Source organism: Calypte anna, chromosome 1 (assembly GCF_003957555.1).
Source record: "Calypte anna isolate BGI_N300 chromosome 1, bCalAnn1_v1.p, whole genome shotgun sequence".
Taxonomy (NCBI): Eukaryota; Metazoa; Chordata; class Aves; order Apodiformes; family Trochilidae; genus Calypte; species Calypte anna.
The window spans coordinates 29,609,320-29,627,262 of NC_044244.1; the positions used below are offsets into that span (position 1 = coordinate 29,609,320).

The 17,943-nt window shown below is 40.2% G+C and overlaps 1 protein-coding gene across 2 annotated transcripts; it reads right to left on the reverse strand.

The window, feature by feature from the left end:
* Window positions 1–1,273: 1,273 nt before the first annotated feature.
* On the reverse strand, window positions 1,274–17,344 carry TWF1 (twinfilin actin binding protein 1). Of its 2 annotated transcripts, XM_030454404.1 has the most exons (9): window positions 17,252–17,344; window positions 13,936–14,013; window positions 11,403–11,581; window positions 10,024–10,119; window positions 7,556–7,660; window positions 6,042–6,167; window positions 5,696–5,846; window positions 5,170–5,291; window positions 1,274–4,432 (listed from the first exon to the last, which is right to left on the reverse strand). In XM_030454404.1, the coding sequence occupies exons 1-9, from the start codon at window positions 17,274–17,276 to the stop codon at window positions 4,262–4,264; spliced, it is 1,053 nt and encodes a 350-aa protein (XP_030310264.1). In that variant the 5' UTR covers window positions 17,277–17,344; the 3' UTR covers window positions 1,274–4,261. The 2 variants fall into 2 exon arrangements, with proteins under 2 accessions (XP_030310264.1, XP_030310271.1); XM_030454411.1 differs by lacking the exon at window positions 13,936–14,013.
* Window positions 17,345–17,943: the final 599 nt, after the last annotated feature.

Below are 17,943 nucleotides of genomic sequence, written 5' to 3' on the forward strand. Positions count from 1 at the left end.
AAACATTTTGTTTATGCACCAGCCCTGCAACAAGCATACCGAATTCCTGCTCTGTCACACTAGACCATGACTGTTACCAGCAGCAGTGTTCCCTCACTCACTGCTGATGAAGTACATGGACTAATACAGCTGCTCTAACTCCTGCCTGAGTGGGGAAGTGCTGTGGAGGACACCCAAGGATTTCACTTATTCCCAATGAGTCAGCCTTTTACATGTGCTCTGCAAACAGAACTGTAACATAAAGCACTTTAGTCAGCCCCCTGAAAGATGTATGAATTAAAAAGAGCAAGGGATTTGTTGCAGTTCCCACTGAGACTCTAGAAAAAACAAAGACACCTATGTAGATACTTAAAGTTTGTGGCTTGTTTATTTTGAAAAGGGTGCAAGGTCATTAGTTATTGAGCCTCTACCAAATCTTCTTTGATCAGCTTCTCCAGTTGCTTTTTGAGCTAACGCACCTCTTACCAAACACTGTACTTCATACTACTGAAATGGGAGGAATTGCCTCTTTTTTATGCTTGGGCTGGCCACCTGGGTTTTATTTAACATCCACTGACCAAGAGGCAAATAAAACTGCTTCTAATACTTGTGGTCATGTAGAGATCTAGCCCATTCCCTCCCCTTACCTTGCTACTGTATGCTACAGGAATGGTTTTCTTCTTACATAACATTTGGCATTAAAATGATTCTCATAAATGTAGTTCAACACAGCTTCAGATTTCCTTCTTTCAACTGCAAATTGCCATATCACCAGTTTCCCCCCGGGGATGGCATTGGCAGGACAGTTAAAAGGAAAGCCAAGCCACTAAATGTTCTTTCCAGCTTGAATTTTGGAACTTTGAGCAAACTACTTTTGGTGTAGACAAAAAAAAAAAAAACATTGGGAAAACCTTATCAGAGTATTTTTTAACACCTCAACTAACAGAACTGTTAAGTTACTAATTAACTATTTCAGCATTTTAAAAGTGCCGATGACCTTAAGGGGCTTATTCCTGAAAGCATAAAACCCACAAGAGATTAAGCACTTGGATTGGATCCTGCCACAGAGGCCCCTGTGCTGCTTCCCCAAGGCAACAGGAGGGTAGCTGTTTCCAGCAGACTCATGTTTTTTCCAATTGCAAAAGCCAGGAATTCTGTTTCTGCCCTTACCTTGCCATCGGGTTTTCTATATTGCCTTCTGGTCCCAAGGGAACTGCCTGTTGCTAACACATCCTGAGGTTAGGATATAGGTCTTTGTTAAAGAGATTATGAAATGATTCAGGCAACACCAAACTAAAGCATCAGTCTTTATTTATAAAGTAAACTAGAAAATAGAGAAGGTAAACTGTAAATTTTACCATCTAAAGTTGGTTTTCATTGAATACAGACACCATCAATCAAAAGTTCCCTTGATCAAAGTGTTTATCAAAGTAATAAAGCAATGATTACCTTGATTAGTTTTACAGACCCCTGATAGGAGTGTTCTAAAACATCAAATTCTCCATATCTTGCAACATAAACATTTGAAGAATAATTGCCTGTCATGTTAATTGACAACTATTTATTAGCTTGTGAATTAACTGCAAGCAGATGCATTGCTTCTGGGCTTTCTGAAGGCAAACAACAATTTTGAATGGACACTTTCAATTATTATTTGATCAGAGTAAAGGAGCAACTTTCATGAATGCCCTCATTTTATGCTGGCTCTGATCATTCAGTAACAGCAGTAGTGTTATGTGAGGCAACTACACAGATGTAAACATTATAAATCTCACAAAAAGCTCAGAAGCTTCTTATTGCTTTGTCAGGTGAACAGCTACGAGGCCTGGAGAGGCCATTGGCAGTGCAAGACTTCGTACAGTTCTCTTTTAGGGAAAAGGTGAGTGGAAAATATGCTCAGGACATTATTTTCTTCTGGCTGGTCAGGGCTTTGTACATCCACATAGAATATTTTCAAATAAGATAACTTACTATGTCTGGTCTGGACTAAAATATAAAGCAGCTTGTTATAAATTCCCTCACATAATCATTTAAACAGCTCTCACCATCCAGATTAAGCTTCCTACCTCCTACCCTCATCCAGCTAGGGCAGGATTAGGGGGGGGAAAAAGGCAAAACCCAGCAGGTACATAACCATATCAGGTCAAACTGCTCATTATTTAGAACATTTAGAATTGAGAAGCTGAACTTCTTTAGTGGCTCAAACAAGTGTAAAACTGTATGTGCACTGTTGGTATGGTGACACATGGGCAGGAATACTAAGTACAAAACCCTCTCCAGCAGTAATTTTTCACAGCTACACTAAAAGGTTTTCTTTAAAAAAACAAATAAACAAAACAATACAAAACCAAGCCAAAACTCAGAGTGAATTAGTTCTACTGAAAAGATTCAGCGCTCAAATAAGAATACATTTAATTACAGTGCACAGTGAGCCAGACACACATTAGCCATGTTTAAACAACAACACTTGCCTGACAGGTGGAACAACAACTCCTGACATGGAAGAAACATTCCACAGACCAGCTCCTTGCCCTAGAGGGAGAAGGCAGGAGGCAGAAAAAGAACACTGTAGCTAAGGGCAAGCAGATTAGCTGACGATCAAGAGCCATTGAATTGGATTGATGTAGTGTATAAGATTAAATGAAGAAAGCTGAGGTGACAAATTTCTCCTGTATATAAAAAACCCACAGTGAAACCAACAGCTATTGCAATCTTCACATTATATAGTGCAATCTCAGATGTCAGTAACAAGCTAGGATCTCCAAATAATATATAAAGTAAAACAAATTTTATCAGGAACTCATGGTGTCAAAACATATTTTTCCCTTCAAAACTGGGTTGAAATCTACTTTCCACCAGGTAAACATGGGATTTGGCTAAATAACATGTACAGCCACCATCTACCATAATATGCAGTGAACCAAGACCTGCAACTCCCATGTAGCTTTCAAAAAATAATAAATTCAAAAACCACAAAGCTGACATATAAGACACTAAAGTCCCCACTGGGGAATATAATCTATCCACTAGTACTGGCCTCATTACACTATTTTAAATATTTAAGGTCATCCAATACTTCATTTCCATATCTAATTCTCATTTAATCCACTTATTAAAATAATCTGTTTTTCTTCTTCCTATTAAACACATTACTCATGGTTCAGTCAAGTTTAGACCATTCTGGCTGATTTTACCATTTTGGAGAAGGGGAAGAGGAAAAATAGACAATGTCCTAGTCAGGTGCTGGCTTATTCAAGACCTAGTTGGATTTTACTACAGATTTAAGTTGCTATTAAGGTTCAAGCATATAGGAAAAGTAATTTTCAGAATGCTTTGAAAGTTAGAATTTCAGTTGATGCTGCAAACACACTAGAATCTCAAGAATAATTCACTATTATGAAGCAATTTTCAATTTTTACTAAATTTGCAGTTTTAGATCCAAGAGCACACAAAATCAATTATTTATTAGAAACTTTAAGCATACTGCTTAGAAAGCAGATCCATAATCTACTGAGTATACTAACTCATGCACTTTTAATCACCTTTTATTTGGTAATTCAATACTTAATATGTAAGGCTTACGAGTGGTATAGCAGTCTGGAAAAGCTACAGTGGTTTTGTCATTTCTTTACAGGACAATTCCACATAATTATTTATAAATTTGAAATTACCATGCTTTTGCATGGAAAAATATCCAGATACTCCTAAATGCTTACATTACATGATGGATAACTCATTTTAGTTTATCTTTTCTATTAAACAAAACAACACAACAATGCATCATATCAAAACCTGAAGAAATGCTTCTGTTGTACTACTGTCCCTTAGAGCTACCAGGAAAAACAAAGATGTATGTGGGACTCAGCTATATAGTCCTTCAGCTCCCATCACATGGTAACTCACAGAGGTTTCAATAGGCTACTTATAAGAATACAGGTTCTAGGCACACAGCTGCAACTTGAATACATGGGCTTAATAGTCATGTTTGCAAAGTTTATGATCACACATACAGCTATTAAATAATGGATTCTATTTTAAAATAAAGGGGTACTAGTTTAGTTTTCCTCTTCTAGCTTTAAAATAATTAGCTCTTCCACATCTCATGAAACATGGTCAACAGAAATATAATTATGTAACAATATAAAAAAGTGTTGAGGTCAGAAGAGTAAAAAGAGCTTCTTTTTTTCCCTAGTGTCTAGGAATGGAATGATTTCAGTTCATTACCAAAAGCCAGGATTTCACTTCTTACTGTAATGCTTTGTAACAAACACAATAATGGTTTCTAATCACTTGGTGTTTCAGTCTCTGCTGGACCTCTGATCAGTCTTCGTGTTCCCCTCTTCCCCGCAGGACCTTTTGGTTTAGCAAAACTTTGTTTGTGAGCGTGTTGTTTTGGATGGACCTCCTCATAAAGAAAGTCAGCAGTTAACTCATCACCATTATCAATTTCAATCTGGGTAAAAAAAACAAAACATTTATCATTTCTAATCTTAAAGCCACACTTCAAAACATTTTAAAAATTTGCTGAAGTCTACAAACTGTATTAAAACCACATGTATTAAAACCATATGTGCAATTAAGTTCAGAGTCTAGCATAAAGACTTCTCCAATGTAACAACAGATCACACATTCCACAAATGGACCATAAGAAGAGAGAAGCAACTTATTCTGTATGCACAGTAGCAAAATCTATACAATATGAAAAGATGAGCCTTCTTGCAGGCCCTTTTTTAATCCATCCAGACTCCTAAGATAGCAGTTTAAGTTCAAGAAATGCAGTATAAATTTATTTATAAAATCCTTAAATTTAAATCCTTGGATTTAAAGGAAATTCAGCAACAGCAATGTGTTGTGGTCCAAAATATGACAGGCCTTTTAGTAAGAAAATATGCTACTTCCAAACAGGCCTTCTAAGTACTCTCAAATACTCACTTGATGCACAAGAGCATGTTTATTAAAGCTTTGAAAGTGTAGAAATTATGAACCAGAGAAAGGTTTCCATGACTTAGCTTTGTATCTGAAGCTTCATCACCAAATAATTCTAGTTCAGGACAAACTTTAATAGTTATAGTTAACAGTTATACAACAGTTCCCATTGTTTACAGAAGGTGGTGGCAGAGACAGTTATAGTTAGATATTAAGAAGGGAACAGAGGGATAAAGAAAACACCAGTATACCCAGTGTACTTACCTTTCTAATGATAGGCATCCACAATTGCCTTTCTACAATTTCCAGCAATGGACTTTTGCAACTAGAGTAGAGCATTCGTTCTCGTATACTACAGGTGTACCCTGGCATAGAATAGATGAAAACTGCAGAAAAAAAACAACCCACAAATCAGGCCATAACTACACTCCACCCAAACCTGTATCATTAAATCATTTACAGCAGAGGCACTGCAGTCTGAAAGGGAAAAATGTAGCACCAGTCTGGCTGCTTTTCACTTCAACAAATGGAGGATCAGAGAATGACCAGTATCTTGGTGTTTTCCCAGGATGACTGATGTATAATCAGATAATAGGTGGTCATTATCAAAAGGGATAGTTCACTACTTTCTAAACATACAGACTCTTCAGCTGTGAGTTTCACAATCAAATGACTCTGAAATTTATGCTCATGCTGATAGATAACTAGTATGACACATCTTTCTGCCTCAAAATTACTGCAGTATTTGAAACAAGCCAATTACATTTCCTATTGGTAAATCTTCTCATACCTATGGATTCCAAATAGTCTCCTTCATGGGAATGCTTATACAAGAAGAAGTGGTAACGTGCAGCATCCTTTGGAATTCTTCTTGGCAAGTCCTTAAGTTCAGTATGAAGTGTGTTGGCCAACATAATAGTTTCATTTTTCATATCAATTTGCTGTTAACAAAACAAACCTGAATAAAGTTAATACACAGAAGCAAACCACAGAACATGACAGGATGCAAAAAAATTGAATCAATCTAATACAGAAGGGTAATATATCAGTGTCCATCATCAATGCACATTGTTTAATGTGTGGGTAATCTATTTTATACTCATTCTTACAGAACAGTTAAAATATTTTATACTTGCCAGTTGTACATAATTCAGTTTCTTATTTTTCAACTTGTCCAAAGCCTGAATGGCTTCTTTAGCAATGGGGAATGCCACTCCTTGCAATGTCTGATGCTTGGTATCTACACCAACATCTGTCTGTACCTGGAATACAAGTCAATTGAGGAGTAAATGGAAACTTTCACAAGTATTTGTTTCCTTTCATGCAGTAATTGATAATACATTGCATATGGTTACACACAGAGTTAGCAGTAGCTTCTCCAAGAATAAACTACCCTTAAACATCATTCTCAAAAGTAACAGACTTGTATTATTAAATTTACAGGTCACGTTTGCTTGCTCACCTGAAAACAGTTTCATATTCCTCTAACAGCTGGCTTTGCAGAGCCAACAGAATCATCAGAGGGAAAACTGGCTTAAGTGTCAGTGAAGAAGCTCTAAGTTAAATTCTGGTATAAGGATACAATAAGCCACAAGGAAAGACTTGATTTTCATATGCTATGTTGTACTTTTGAACTGACAATGCTGCTTAGGAACTCTGTTGCATCTTGAAAATTTTTACATCAAAAAACAGAAATCTAATTTTCTAAGGAATCAAATTTTTTGGAGGAAGAGAGAAAAATTGTATCTTATGAGACAAACTGATCTTGTTGAAGGAAAAGTAAAGCAACCTCCCTCCCTTCTGCGTCAATACCTACCCTGACAAAGCCTATACAAAAAGGAAAAAAAATTTTTACTTCTAGAAAGCAGTATTTTTGACTTCTAGGAGGTTTAAAACCAAAGTAATTATTTGGTTAGATCATTTGGTTAGAGGTTTATATTAAGTGTTTGTAGCAAAAGCAAAATGAGTCTCTATAAAGGAGTAGCTTTGGATTTCTATTTTATTGTCATTCCATTCACTTCCACTCACTGCTAAAGGCAAACACAGTGCTGGTAGCTAATTGCCTTTCCCCTAGAGATTAAGCTGCTGAAATACTCCTGGCAATAATAACTGCAACAGTTTCTATTTTGTGTTTTCTCTGCAGTTTATGCCACTGTGGAAAGTGTGTGTAGGCAGTCACAGAACTGTTGAAGTTGGAAGGCACCTTTGGAGGTTCTTGTGCAACCATCCTGCTCAAGGAGGGCCACCTAGAGGCAGCTGCTCAGGTATCTGTCTAGCCAGCTTTTGATAATCTATCTCCAGGAAGGAGACTCCACAGCCTCTCTGGGCAATCTGTGCCAGTGCTTGGTCACCCTCCACAATGAAGCATGTCCAGATAAAGCATGTTAAGGGCCAAAGTTGCAACAATTAAACTCTGCAATTCTGAGAGGTCTGACTCAGACACTAAACCTTGCAAACCCAGCAGGATGATGCTACTTCAACTCCAGCCATCATCATCCTACAGTCTCAGCCCACTGAGCAATAAATTTGTATTCTTATCCACTCAAAACTTCTTAAACTTTATTTTCGTCCTTTCTTAGAAAGACTTTTCCCCTACAATACAGTTTTAACTCTGCAGTTTCCCATCCATGCTCAAAGACATTGCAGGTACCTCATTAATCTTGATTTGCCGAAGCTCCTCTTCTGCTGCAGTCAGAGGTGCAGGGCAGGACTGTGATATCAAATACTTTTTATACCCATTCAGTGAAACATCATCCTGAAAGCACAGTATCAATATCAATAATTTTTTATAAAGAAAAGTTTTCTTCAAAGATGCTCTATGCAGCATAAAAAAAGCAGTTACTTCCCATATAGTTACACTCATTTTGTTGGAAAATCCACCTGGGATTACATGTGAAAGTATGTTTGCAAATTCAGCTCACCTTCCTGTGCAGCAGGTCCTACCATAAGCAGCATTTCCACAATTTCCTTCCTGATTCAAAAATGAACATTAATGAAGACTCTGTGCATGAAGTTATTCAGCTGTCTTGGGCAAAACCTCACAGAATTGCTAGAATTCTAATACTTAAAAAAAAAACAAACAACAAACTATTTTCTTGTAAAATTTGCATGCTCAGACTGGAGGCTTATTGGTTGTTTTCTACCTAAAAATTGGAGACAGATATGCTATGTGAGGAAAAGGAGTAAGCACATGATACTGCAAATAGCTTAGGACATAATGTTACAGAAATGATGAATTCTGATAACTGCTTTGGGGAATACTCAGTGTCAATGCTGACCCTTTCCAAATAGGTCAATACCACAAGGATGCATTTTTATAATTAAGGCAGAACTTTATGCAATCATGTGATTTTATATTCAAGTTCTGAGGAGAAAGCTCTTCCCTTTCAAAGAGACAGACCTTTCCAAATACAATTTCCATTGTTATTATTCCATTATGTCTTGTTTCAGGAGCCCAGAGGCAGTGAGGTTAATAGATATAAAGTAGTAGGTGGGATCATAACCAGATCCCACCAGGGTGACAGAGGCAGCTGCTACTAAACCATCCTTTCATCTAAAAAAATACAGACAAGGGTAATGCAAGATTCTAAGTCATGATATTTTATTGTAGGTGAACATCTGAGGCCAGCTACAATCAAGGAGCTTACAAAGAAAGTAAAACTGACACTTTAGAAATATATTAAACTGTAACACATTCTGAAATAACAGTAATAGACAAATTCAGTGCTCCTTCTTTACAACTGAGATGGAGCTAAGATTCACATCTAGACTTACAACTCAGAGCCCAAATTCTACATGTTAGACAGTTAGTGATTTGGTGCAAGTGGTGGTGAAAGATTAGTTGATTGAATGAGCAAGAAAAAAAATAACATGAACTACACCAGTAAACCCTCTTAGCAACTCTGTTGTCTACTTCTCTAGAATACAGCCTCTCTGGAGAAGCTTATTAGTGTGTTTGCTAGCATAATGAAGCCTCTGTCAGAGGCTCACTCCATCAGTGTTGAAAATAACAAAAATAATAACAAATAATTTACTTGGTGAACAGCAGAATTAATACAAACTTGTCTGTCCATCACAACAGCCCACATCTCTTCCACAGTTATTTCCCCACTACAATATCCTATATTCTTCCCCAAATCTCCAACTCCTTCCTTTCCTTCAGCACTAGCCCCTGTGTCAATAGTGGTGGTGTTTTGATTCAGATTTGTGCATACGATGAACTAATTTATAGGCCAAAGAGAAGATAACTTGCACTCCATCTTTGCTGAAAGAGGGAAAAGGGAATGATAATTTGGATCTCTAGGTAATCGTCAGTTTTCATAAAAGCTATTGGAATTCTGGATCTTTGAGAACTATATTTCTTTAAAACTGACAATGGATTAATGATGTCTTCCTGACAAACAGCCTGACATCACAACCATGCAAGACTTATTTCCCACAGAAACCAAGGTAACACTGTAGCCTCATGTTTCCTTACATGTACAGCACTTGCAGGCTTTTCAACACCCTTATAAGCTTGTTAAATTTCATACCTGCATCTTGCAATTATCTTAACATAAATGAAGAATCAACTATTAATATTTTCATTGAACAAATCAGTGGCTACTAAAATTCTGTAAGTTCTATGGCAGCCATGGACTTCAGTTATGTTTGGTGGTCAAATTCTAAAGAACTGACAGCTTATTATCCTTGGTTTCAGATAAAAACCTTTGTTTTCAGACATTAGCAGCCTGCAGATAGATGTTTTAGCCCACTTCTGATTCAGAACCATACATCCAAAATCTGTATACAACTGGACTGATAGTTAGAGTGTTACAGCTTTTTCAGGATTCCCAGTCATTCATTCAGTGACATTAAGAGAGGCTTCTATTACTGCAGAATTATTTAGTTTTCATAGCCATTTGAAGCTAGGACTTCTTAGCCTACAATTGTTAAATACCCTTATTTACCTGTTCAAATGAGTGCAATTACATTTTAACATCAGACAAATATGCATATGTTTAAATTCCTTTTTTCTTAATCAAAAAAGAGCAGAAACACCATAAATCCATGCCAGTAATATCAGCTACCATATTTAGTCTTTAAAGTCAGTGTACTGACTTTAAAATAAGAACATACCTGTACTGTTCCAAATACTTCATCCTTAATATGACCACCTCCAAATTCTTTCTTAAGTGTTGCTCGAGTTGCTGCATACAACATTTTTTGACGAACCTAGAGTATCATAAAACATAAACCACATGATTTATGTTCTTTTTTTTTCCCTTGGTGTACCCAGAGAATCTAACACATTGATGTACCAAGTCCATTGACAAACATCTTTCTTGAACAAATATTTTCAGTGTTGAAACTGCAATTTGAAATTGTAATTCTTAATAAGCTCCATGGAATGTGCTCTGGATCTCAATACAAACACATGCTATTAAATTCTCAAGGGCATAACACAGTGCATTACTATCAAAGTAATTCCAACTAATTGCAGCCAAATTGCAGCTTTAGTAAGAGTTTTTTATTATGACTTTTTCATTAAATGGAAAAAAGTCAACTTAATATTTACTTATTTGAAATAGGAAACGCCACAATTGTTGAGATCTTTTGTCAGTGGTCTGCATACTAATGAACACAAAAGACAGAGAAAGAGCAGACTGAAAATAACTCATTTTAATCTGATAGTGTTTCCAGATAGCTCTGGTTCAGCTACAGAGTGGAAAAATGAAATTTGCTGGGGGCAGAAGATCTAATCAAGTTTGTTCCCTACTAACTTGTGTCCAACATCATCACTTATTCCTTTCCCAACAGTCCCACCTTCCCACTTTATTTCGCTGTCATGCCACCCTCAACACAATACCTCACCTTTTGCACATCTCCTCCAGGCACTTCAAACTCTTGGACTCTTACTATGTCCTAACTGCTACTGAAATTAATAGAAATATGGTAACAGCTTTACTTGCTGTCTTCCCTTATCTCACATTCCCAGAACCTGTACACAGTACCTTGGGTCCTCCAAGAAGTCCTTAACTCTAACTTCAGTTCTCTCACTACTAACTAAGAAACAGTACGATGTGGCAGGTCACAGAACCACGAGTGCCACCTGGACAGCCCACAAACCAAACAGAAAAAAAAAAAAAGCAAGCCTGAGCTCTCTCTATAATTTTCTATGACAACACCCACTGAGATTTCTGTCCCATATCCTTCCATGTTTCATTTTAATGAAACACTGGGAGAAAGACAAAACCAAACAGGGCAAAAAAACTACTGTTTTGTCTCCTCTACTCTGGCTAGAAAAACAGTGGGTCAGCTGTACTCCACCTAGACCCACTGTTATAGCTCCTCAGTCAGCTTCAAGAAAGACACTTTCCCACTTCTCCTGAAGGAAAGTGAGGGGAAGGTTGGGGCATGCTTCATTCCTCAAATCCTTGTTTATATCTAGGATTCAGATTGAATGGCACAGTTGAAAAATGATTAACAGCATAAAGCTTTTGATGACTGTTACTTACAGGAGAGTAGTCAGGTGACCATGCAATGAAGATCCATTCATATCCTTGAGCATTCTGAGAATCTAATCTGTACAATATATAGCATGGTTGCTTGTCTTCAAGTAGGGGAAGGACAAAGGCATCATAATCCTTTTCCCATGATCCAACTGGCTGCCTAGATGATCCCACAATAAGCTGCTCTATAACCAATAATCAAAGCTACAGGTTAACAACAATGCAGTCAGTACTGTTTTTCAAGATCAGCAACTACAATAGTGAATGAGATACTTTCATAATTGTGTCTACAAGAATAGGAGTTGAGAACAGTCAGTGTGAAAGTGGTTGAATTGCTACCAAAGCTGGTTATGTTCACACTCTAACTTAAATACAAATAGTTGAGAAGACATGTGCTTGTTGTCATCAATTTCTTTGATCTGGAGGGGCAAGACTGGTGTTAGTGCTTTTAGTGCGAAGTACAATGAAGGGAAGCAAAGACTGTCTGCTAGATAGTTTATTTTTAAATTGGAATGCTTAAAAAGATGACAGTAAGCTTCTAAATTTTAGAACTATTGATGCTGTTGCTAAAACATATTAGTGTTTATGTACACATTGTAAGGAGTCAATAACTCAGTTATACAGAGAAAAGAGTCTGAAATGAGTAAGCTAGCACTAATCTCTTAAACTTGACTACAGAAGCAGATAAACCTCTTTCTGATACAGCTTCATAACGATGGTCTTTTCAAATGCACGAAGTTGCTTATTATGTATAATTGGCTTAAGTCTGTATAGAATACTTCAGATGAGATTTAATTATGTGAACAGCTGCAGCAACAAGATGTTTTTTTCTTCTTTATATATCACATCTCAGCTTCCAAAGGAAAGTATTAGCATAGTGTCTTTCAAAACATTTAGCAACTTCACAGATAACTCCATCCCCCACAACCAAAACAGAAATACCTTTTTAATGGAATCCTACAACAGTTGGAGGACCATCTTAGTAGCCAGTACACAAAAAATGTTTTGGAAGTCTAGGACCTAACTTCTGAAACTTCAGACAAAAGTAGAACAGTATACAAATGCCTCCACAGCAAACTTTCAGAGTAAGGCATTCTACCAGTCAGTCCCAGAACATGAAATGCTCAGGGAGAGGGTGTCTGGTCCTTCTCTGAAGTACGTGCAAAGTAGCTGAACTTGTACACCTAGACCAGAGTCTTCAGAATGAAACCTGTCAGTTCTGAACTCTAGGTAGCTTTATACTCACTTCAGTTTAAGACAGAAAAATACAATCAAATGAACTCTATGGCCCAGCAGCAAACCACTTCTCTTACTAACTCAGATAAGCAGAACACAGTCTGAATGTTATCTGTTGACCAAGGACAGATGCTGAAATTTGCAGACAGCTGAGGCAATCCCTCTTTCAGTATTCTGTAAGTTTTAAGGGTTTCTTTTTGAACTGTGGAAAACAGTATCAAAGACTGGGTTCTGTTTCTGCAGACAGACAAAATGTAGATATTTACACACACAAACAAATACACATACATACACACAAAATAGGAAAAGCCTTCCATTTGTATCAAATTTCTGGGCTTCATTTCATATTAAAAAGTAGCATACATACAGAAGCATATTATTTTACCTTGCCAAATGGGAAAAAAAAACCCAATTCAATGGTAGGCCAGCATTCACTACATTGTGCTAGTGAGACTTTACCACAGTTACCTGACTATTATTACTATTGCCACTTCCTTAAGGAAAGCAATACTGACATGTCAGAAGACTTCATAAGAAAAGCAAACACAAAGATGGTAACAGTAGGTTATTTACCTAACAATAAAAGTATGGATGTGTACATACATGTACCTTTCTCCAGCTAACAGGTATTTCAGGGTACTGTAAATGCATGAACTCTAGAACAAAGTACCCAAGGTAGGCATTTGACATACTTGAAAAAACATGGACTAAACCATGAAGTGGCTTATACAGTCAACCAGCATTGCTGGGTTGGGTTAAAAAACCCAAACACTAAAACCAGTAAAGAAACCCCCTATGCATTCTGTCTTGCAACGTTTGCAGTCTTGATCACTTACCAAGAAGTTCAAAGATCAGATTCAAATTCTGCAAGAAATTATCTAATTTTATATTTATTCACATGAGAGAGATCTAAGGAATGATTTTAGCTTTGAGAAATTGTAAAATGTTACAGATTTCTGATTTTTCTAGGTAGCCAGATTGCAACTTAAACATATGCTTTTTTTCCAGTACTCTTTCTTTAGTAAGAAGATAAGAGTAAGCTCATTTATCTTATACATATGAAATACACAGCAGCTTGTGGTAAAATATGAAATAACACCTGGAATCAGAATTGAAATGCAAAAATACAGTAGCAGTATACTGAAAAGCTTAACATCACCAAAACTGAAATCTTACCTTCTGTATATGGAAGAACTTAGTAACATTTAGTTTTGCAGAATTTTTTTTAAACAACTGTATATATAAGTCATGAAAACAGCTAGGAAAAAACATTTAAGTGAATCAGAAGATTAAAATTACTAACCATTGTCAATGATTATTTTTAAAAGCCTGTATTGTCCATTTCTGGCTCCAACAAAGATGTTTTTAACACTTTCACTAGCTGAAAAAGAGAAAATAAATGTAACTGAATTATCACATTTCACTTCCCTAGGAGAAAGAATACTCATAAAGGTAAGAACAACACTGGAAAAGTGTACAATTGGCCCTTCACTACAAACTTTAGCTGAAAAAGGAACATGGGAGTGATGTTCTAGCCACCAGCATGCCACAAAAAAATGACAGGCCACACTACAAAACATTTTTTTTCTAGCATACAGTATGATTTTCAATATGAAAATTAAAGGTGACAACACACCATGGCTCTCCTGTTTCAGTGTTAACACAGCAACACAATAAAAATATGAGGCATCTCAAATTACAATGGATTCATCAAGTCGGCAGTCCTAGTACAAACTTTGAGACAGAAACTTTACTCCTGCCAGGAAAATGTTAGAGCTTGTCTGGCAAAAGAGCTTTTCTTTCCTGAGGACACCTCTTTCAAGAACACCACTGAAAGCTGCCACCCATTGCTTATCTTTTGTGTCACCTTATCTCCTTGTATGTATCTTAATGACACTGTTCAAAACCTGACCTAGTGCAACACGATAGCTTTACAAGGAATTTCCAAAGAAGCAACTAATTTATTTTTTTTTCATTGACACTACACCATAAGCAGGATAGACGTGCTGCCCTAAGCACACTGAGGAACCATGCTTGAGTGGTGTGAAGTTCATTCTTATCACAACGACTCTGCTAAATAATCTGAATGAAAATCAATTTACTTATACTGTTTATATGGGCTTGTACAGCTTTTACTGAAGAACATTAATTGCAAGCTGGTCCTTTAACCCATCCCACACCATATAGCACCAGCAAAACAAACATCAAACCAGGAAACAAATAAAAAGGATTATTTATAGTCAGGTTGAGGCCAACTGAACAGATGGTCAGATGGTATACAGAAAAAATATTGCCCATACTGAAACATTTTAAATGTATGCCCACTGGAGTGATGTCCAGGGCCATTCTGAAATTCCAAAATGGTGTGGGAGGGGTAGGGAGTGTTACACAAACTGAACTGCATTAAGTTACCAGTCCAACCCCTGCTTCATCCCAGGTAGCATCTTTCCACTAACCAGCTCAGGCTCTCACTGTAATTTGCTGCCAGCTTTTCTAATTGTCTCTGCCAATCCTCACTCTTTCATTCAACACACAAACACTGCACAACTTTCTAGATCTACCAGTTCCCCCAGGACTTTTCTTTGTCCTCTTCTTGCCCATTATCTTTTTGTTCTTTAATCTTCTCATTTGAACCCTACACATCAAAACAAGACTAATACAGCAGTCCCTGCACCAATTCCAGAACTCTGACAGCTCTGAAGTAGCATTTTAAGACAAGCTGTTTGATCACCTTTTTTTTTTTTATTAAAGTTTTAAAATTCGCAACATTAATATTATTTCCTACTCCAGCTTTCCACATAGCAAAGACCTACAGAACTAAAATTTGTGGGTATTACACAAGTATATTACAGGGAATATTATTCAAAGATTACTTAGAAGACTATGAACATATCCTAGTGTATTGTTCACACAGCTCCTTTCATTCTGCAGCCTCCTACACTATCTGCACTGGTCTAAAAGTCCAGTCCTTTTAGCCACTGCCTGGTACACTTCACAGTCCCCATGACTTCATTCTTGTTTCCAGCAAAAAGCAGGCTATGCTGCCAAATCTTGTAATTGTTTATGAGTGACAGTAGCCTGTTTGTAACTAAGGCCAGCAATGGCACAAGTGCCATTTCTCTTCCAAATTGCAGAAGCGGATGCTTTGCTGCAAACAGGACCCCTGACCAGTGCCTGCTGAGGCAGGATATGCGCAGAAAAGCTGCCGGGTTCTCTACAGCTCTTCTTAGAGGACAAAAGACTCTCAAAGACTTGAAGGAGAGCAGCAGAAGAGGCTTAGCCACTCTTTGCTTGTGGTAAGCAACAGGATATTCTGCTCCTCCCTCCACTGTTGCCAGGAGAAAGAACAGGGGAATGAGGAGCCACCCTGACAGTTTTCCCCAACCTAGAAAAACAGCTATCCCAAATACACCCCCTGGAGAAGGGTCGAAGAACTGAAAATATGAAGCAGCAAAAAAAGTGCAGGGATTAACACGCAAGGGAAGGAAAATGAGGCAGAGAGTGCAGGCCAAATGCAGCCAGTGGACATAAAAGGGAAGAGAAGAGCAGTTCAGAGCTGCGGAGGCTGGGACAAAAGTCACCTTCAACAATAAATACGGGAGAGCAGGCAAAGTACACGGTACTGGTCACCGAAGAAGGAGATTGCAGAAATCGAGACAGCAGAACCCGATCCCCTCATAATCCTGCAGTATAATCCCCGCTTAGCAATTCTGTGATTCGGGGGGACCTGGTAATACTACTAAACAATATGCTGTCTTCTAATTGCTCCTCGCACTTTCCCAGGCCTGGAAACACGGGGAAAAAAAGCTCCCCTCCCTCTTCCCCCCCTTTGTGGCTTCCCGTGATGGGGCTTTTAATGGGCTTCCCTGCTCTGGGGCTCCTGCTTCCTCCCAGGTCCTCTCCGCTGCTCCTCAGGGCTCCCGCTACAACGGGCCCGGCAGCGACCCTCGGCATTCCCCGCGCTGTCCAACCCATCCCAAACCCGCTGCGGCGAACCCGGGCAGGCGACAGCCTGGACGGGCGGGAGGTGCCCGGGGAGCCCCCACAGTCCCGGCCGGCGGCTCCCCCCTCACCGCTCCTCCCGCCGCGGCGGGGCCACCTGCGCTGGGGGCAGCCGCCTCAGCCACGGGGGCTCCTCCCGGCCAGTTAAGGGTTGCTGCCGGGAACACTTTCCTCAGGCGGGCTCCCCGCCGCTCCGAGGCAAACAGGCGCGGTTCGCCGTGCAGATCAAGCCAAGTCTTCTCCTGACTGGGGACAAGCTCCGGGGTTCGCCCCAGAGGAGGGGCGGCCGCCGGGAGCCGAAGCCAGCACCGGTTTCCCCCTGCCGCCCCCGCCAGCCCGCGGCGGAAAGGACGGGCTCGTCCAGCAGCGAACAAAGAACCGAGCAGAGGAGAAAATCCCGCCGGGAACGGGCCCGTTAAACGGCCACCACGGCCGCCTCACCCGTCGCCCCGACCCGGCCCGCAGGGAAAGGCGCTCCGCCCGCCTCCCGCCTGCCCAGCTGGGGGAGAGGAGGCAAGGGGGACCCGGCTGTCAAGAGGGGCAGGTGGGCACAGCGGAGGCGAGGGAGGGAGGGAGGGCGGGCGGTCAGCGCTCGCAGGGGACAGCCGCGCGGGTACCTTGGATCCCGGTCTGGTGGGACATGTCGCACCGCCGCGCCTCGCCCGGGGCAGTGCAGTGCAGGGCTGTGCAGTCCCGCCGCCTCCCGGCCCGGCCCGAACGCGCACACGTGACGCGCCGCTGCCACTCAGCGGCCGGGAGGGAGCGCGGCGCCTTCCGGGCCCCGCCGGCCCGGGCTGGCCCCAGGGCCCCGGCAATGGGCAGCGGCTGCCGTGGTGCTGCCCCCTGCAGAGCAAAGACCCCGCCGGGCCGCTTCGCCTGGCCGCGCTTCCCCGCCCGGCGCCTCCGGGCAGCTCCTGCGGGTGCTGTAAAACGGGACGCCGTACAGCCTCCTCTTTCCCGTCCTGTCCGGTCTCCTCCTTCACCTGCGCTCCCAGAGCATGCGGTGCGACCCGCATCGGGGCAGGGCCTGTAGCCAGCCCGGCGCCTGCTGTCACCCTCCCGGGCAGAACGGGGTAAGTGCCCCTTCCGGGTTGCTTGGTGGTCGGAGCACTGACAGATCGCTGAGGTGCGTTTACGTGATTCCTAGGAGTCTGTCGTGGAGATCTCCCACTCGTGCTTGGGGCACCAGGGAAGGAGTCCACAGGTGGGACACCAGGCTGCTTGTGTCTACTGTGAATCTTGTGTTTAACAGTCTCCAGATAAAGAGCCGAGAAAAAAGGGGGCAGAGGCGGGACCCACGGATCTTTCA